The 5,297-nt window shown below is 43.0% G+C and overlaps 1 protein-coding gene across 1 annotated transcript; it reads right to left on the bottom strand.

The window, feature by feature from the left end:
• Positions 1-3,948: 3,948 nt before the first annotated feature.
• On the bottom strand, positions 3,949-4,350 carry LOC115243070. The gene has a single exon (XM_029819746.1). It carries the CDS (start codon positions 4,348-4,350, stop codon positions 3,949-3,951), a length of 402 nt encoding a protein of 133 aa, XP_029675606.1.
• Positions 4,351-5,297: the final 947 nt, after the last annotated feature.

Raw genomic sequence — 5,297 nt, 5'->3', positions numbered from 1 at the left:
TGCAACTTGTCGTCCGATCCAAAATAGTGTAAACATCTGTAAAAAAAGAAATAATTAATTTTTCTTTCGTATATTTTATATATTGCATTTTTATTAAATATACGTACCGATCGCAGATATATTTCCTATGATCTTTTTTGCTCAGTTGCGAGCTCACGAGGCGGGATAAATTCTTGATCCACGCAAAATGTCCGACGTCTTGCGAATCTTGCACGTACAGCAAGTTGACATGTCTGTCCTTCTTTTGTTCGCTCAGACGTATCGGGACAACGCTATTCTCTTTCTCGATGCAGTATACATTTATCGAAATATCGTTATGATGTTCAAACTTTTTAATTTGATTAACAGTCACCGGCAACTCAATGTCCTGGAGATTCAGCACTGTTGTGTAATGCGGGTACGAAGATTCCCGATCCGCGTTTCTTTCGGCTGGATATAGAGCGGCGACCACCGCCCACGCGAAACACGCATTGTCTTTGGATTGCACGTTTATCACCGCTCTCTTCATTATTATTTCTCGCGGTAATTTAATATGGCACCCCGCGCGCATTGGATTATATTTATTTATATTTACAGTTAAATCGAGGATTCGCGACAAAGCCCACCCGCTGTCGCGTTCTTGAAATTCTTCTAGCGAGGCAAGCGTGGGCTCAATGACGCGTCGCTCGTACCACTCGTGTAGATCGAACGTGCGAAAGAGTTTATAGTTTTTGGTATTGATACTCTTATTGGCGCTTTTATCACCCGACACGAATTCACCGTTGAACACAGTATAACACTTTCACGTTAAAGTATCTTTCCATAACTTTTTACACGTGTTCGAGCACAATGTCTTTGGCGTCCTCGAGAAATTTTCCCGGTTTGATATAGTCTGCGTTAATCACCGCACCGGTCAGTATACGGTTTTCGAACGCGGTATCGATCTCACGCCAAACGAGTCTTTCCGCGTTATTGTCACCACTGTAATCACCACCGCTATGTATAAACCATCTCTCTAATCGAGTCCTCGTACCCTCGAGTCGCGCGATTCTAGCCACCAAAGATTGTCGAACTCCGATCGAGAGTCGCGGACGCTTGACACGGCTGCGTTCTTCGAGCTGTTTGATAAATTCCTCGCATCGCTGCGCCCACGCGAAATACTCGCCCAAGGTAGCGACTCGGTGCGATAGCTCCAACAGGTCGCGTTCGGTTTGCTCGGTGTTTTCCATGTTTTTTTATTATTATTTTTTCATACTTTTTATGACAGTTTTTTTTACTGTGTGCAAATTGGGCACATATTGCAATTTTTGGGAAGATCTGATACATCGGAAGTCTGCAATTGGAGCAGGACCGGCCACTTATCGCGTCGTATATCTTAATCACATGCTTCCGAACAGCATACATGTACCCGGCATCGGTGTCTGCTATAGAGATCATACACGAAGCACATACAGCAAAAGAACCACGCGTGGTATAATAAAAGTATATAGCGCAACACTTTGTACGTCCATTTAGCGCAATAATTTGCGAATGAGGCATCATCTTGTCAACAATTTCTCTAAGGTTCTCGCTTTGATCGCTCTTGTAATCACTGTCATCTGACAATGCGTGATCTTCGTCGGACGATTCATCTGATACTGCCTCGAAATTATTCTCTATTTCCATTTGATATTCGTCGGACGATTCATCTAATACTGCCTCGAAATTATTATCTATTTCCAATTTTGTGCAGATTACCGACACCGACAGTCTCATATATCACATCGAGTGTGAAGACGTATATGAGAATATAAAGCGCAACGTCGACAGATTCGATAGCAGCGATTATGCGGTGGACAATGTGTACGGTATACCGCTCGCTCTCTCTCTCTCTCTTTCAATTTATTGGCCTCTTGTGATCAAGGGTGGATCACAAATTCTGGCCATCAACAGGTTATATATAGTGAGTATCAGTAAGTATACGTTTCTGGGAGAAATTATTTTATAGGATAATACGAAACCTCTTTTAAGGCATATGGGGAAGTGGAAGGATAGAGTTTGATAGGATAATTTGCGGAAAAACCTCTTTTGAGGCATGTGGGAAGGACGGGACCCGAGCGGAATCGAACCTGGAATCTCTCGATTATCAGGCCGCGACTCTACGCCCGGCGCCACGCGTCGCCCCGTCGGACGATTCATCTGATACTGCCTCGAAATTATTCTCTATTTCCATTTGATCTTCGTCGGACGACTCATCTAATACTGCCTCGAAATTATTATCTATTTCCATTTTTGTGCAGATTATCACAAAATCTTCCTCTATACCGAACACTTGACACACATACACACACACACACACACACACACACACAAATACATGTACCCACTGTATCTTTTTCAACTGATATACGGACCGCAAGCTTTCAAATCGCATACTAAGTTTTTGACACCCTTCGTTCTTCATTATATATTTTTCATCTATCGCGTTATGGTACCGCGATGGTTCTATCTTGTTTATATTATTCATAAATAGCCGGACATCGGCGCTCGCCTTATCATCTAATTCTAATGTTACGCGCAATAGTGCGCGAGCGGCTCCTCCTGGAAAAAAATGAAGAGACCACCGCGATGGTTCTATTTTGTTTATAATAAATTATAGCAGCCGGACATCGGCGCTAGCCTTATCATCTTTCTACGAAATTCAATAATGCCGCACGTGCAATAGTGCGAGACGATATTTGTTTATAATGTTTATAAATTCGAGCAGCCGGACATCGGCACTCGCCCTTTGTAATACACCGCGCTGTTTATGCTCCCGCGATAAGCTCCCCCGCCCGCGTGACGTCATTCCCCCGCGCCGCCAAAATCCCCCTCCGCCCGCATGACGTCATGCCTCCTCGCCCGCGCGGGACTCCCCGTCCCTCACCTCCCCTCGGAGGACCTAACTTAGAACCCGCATACTAATACTACTGCATCATTCTTCAATAAAGACAAACTCAAAATTTTAAAATCTGAATTTCAAAATTTACCAAGTGACAATTTAAATTTATTAACACGGAAGGGCGTCTTTCCGTACGAATATATTGACTGCGTCGACAGGTTGCAAGATACGTGTTTACCACCGCGCGAATCATTTTACAGTTCCTTGACCGGTGACACAATATCCGAGAGCGATTACGCGCACGCCGAGAACGTGTGGGAGCGGTTCTCCATTCGAACGCTGGGCGAATATAGCGACTTGTATCTCAAAATTGATGTCTTGTTATAAAGGAAAAATATATATCGTTTACGAAAAATGTTAAACTTGGCGGAGAGAAATCACAAAATCATATTAAATTGCGTTTTATCGATTCGTATAAATTTCTCACAGCTAGTCTCGATAAATTGGCATCATTCTTGAATAAAGACAAACTCACAATTTTAAAATCTGAATTTCAAAATTTACCGAATGACAATTTTAATTTATTAACATGGAAGGGCGTCTTTCCGTACGAATATATTGACTGCGTCGACAGGTTGCAAGATACGTGTTTACCACCGCGCGAATCATTTTACAGTTCCTTGACCGGTGACACGATATCCGAGAGCGATTACGCGCACGCCGAGAGCGTCTGAAAGCGGTTCTCCATTCGAACGCTGAGTGAATATAGCGACTTGTATCTCAAAATTGATGTCTTGTTATTAGCAGACATTTTTGAAAATTTCCGCGAAAGTTGTATTAAAAGTTATGGGCTCGACCCCGCGTATAACTACACTCTTCCCGGATACACGTGGGACGCCATGTTGAAGCATACGAATATTACATTCGAGTTGCTTACAGATATCGACATGGTTTTATTTATAGAACGTAAAACCACCGACACGCTACCGTGGGGACATTATGAAATACCATTGTAAATATAAATCATGTATATTTATCGTAAATAAAAATTACGTATATTTATTGTAAATTATATGTATATTTTATAAAGTGTACAATATTGTTTATATTTATAATATATTATTTGTATCTACCCAAGAGTTGTGTGTTGCATCAAATCCCAGCCATTTCACATAAACCTTGTCACCCTTTTTGCGTATCACCTTTTCCACGAGATGTACGTCGGGATTAGCAACGCGTTGTAACTCGTATTCGTAAAATCCGCCGGCGACGGGATTTCCACATGAATCTTTGTGTACATAGGTCACGGGATTAGTTTTCTGCACTTTAACAATCTTATACACTTCGGTCGACCAATTTGGCGTGTAACCTTTCTTAAAGATGGTCTTGACTTTACTCACGCGTACCGGATCGCCTACTTTGAATCTTGCCGGTGCCGCAATCTTTACGTTGCTGTATACTGTATTTAAAAGTTTATCGGCGATCGCAGGGGTAACATCGATAGGTCTCATACCGATAGTGCGATGTTTTCGCGCATTGTACTCTCCAACGAGCCGGGACGACGCGTCGATCCATTTGTAATTTCCATTAAGCGTAAACATTTTCCACTGTTCGAAAGCGACTTGATGACTTGAGCGCGAGAAAGGATCTTGTGAACACAAATGAGCGAAAGTACAGCGAGTACAATGTTATACGTTTAATTGCAAAAATAAATAACAATTACAAAGACTTGTGACAAAAAGTTCCGTTTCGTTAAGCAATAGCGGGTCCGTATAGAATAAGCGGTCGGTTAAAGTCGTAGCACGATAGAGAAAAGCGGTCGTCGTAAATTCGAGAGTCAAGCGAAAAGCGGGTATCAGAGCGGTTTTACAAGCGGTGTAACCAGCGGTACTCTACGCGTAATTGCGAGTGTGTGACTTTGTGGAAGCGGGCTCTTTTATATGAGCTCTTTGCTCGCCCGCGGCCAATCATTTTGAACCACAGTGTTCGGTTCGAATATCTTGAGCGGCGCCGAGCTTTATTGGCCGCCACTCAAAATTTCGGCGCGAGATGAGCCTTAGCGCGAGTGATAGGCCAGTGGCTCGTGCGTCACGGCCTCGCGCGCGCTGGCTGCCGTTTATCGCGCAGCCAACCGTCAAAGATGTTTTCGCGTTTGTTGTTAGACTTGTTTGCGACTGGGCTTCGTTGGAACGAAAAAACCTCGAACGAGAATAATAATTGAGAAAAGAAATAACAAGTTGATATTTTTCGACTTTGAATATGTGATGTAAAATTGCCTGCTCAGCCCATGCCGCAGTGTTTAATGAAACCAATTGTAATTATAATTATGTTGAGGCGATCTCAAACATTCCCGCCCGCCTCGGCAAGTCGTGCCAAAATAAATTTGCGTGTCAAAGAATAGATGCCGCGACCTGGTTGATAAGCACAATTGATTCACGCGTTCATCCTGGAATGCGAG

Source organism: Formica exsecta, unplaced genomic scaffold, assembly GCF_003651465.1.
Source record: "Formica exsecta isolate Colony F162 unplaced genomic scaffold, ASM365146v1 scaffold686, whole genome shotgun sequence".
In the NCBI taxonomy this organism is placed as follows: domain Eukaryota; kingdom Metazoa; phylum Arthropoda; class Insecta; order Hymenoptera; family Formicidae; genus Formica; species Formica exsecta.
The sequence above is the reverse complement of the archived record's forward strand: the minus strand, read 5'-3'. Positions and strand labels throughout refer to the sequence as shown.

Coding starts and splice junctions, on each gene's coding strand:
- LOC115243070 (XM_029819746.1), bottom strand. CDS start 4,350: ATGAGACCTATCGATGTTACCCCTGCGATCGCCGATAAACTTTTAAAT.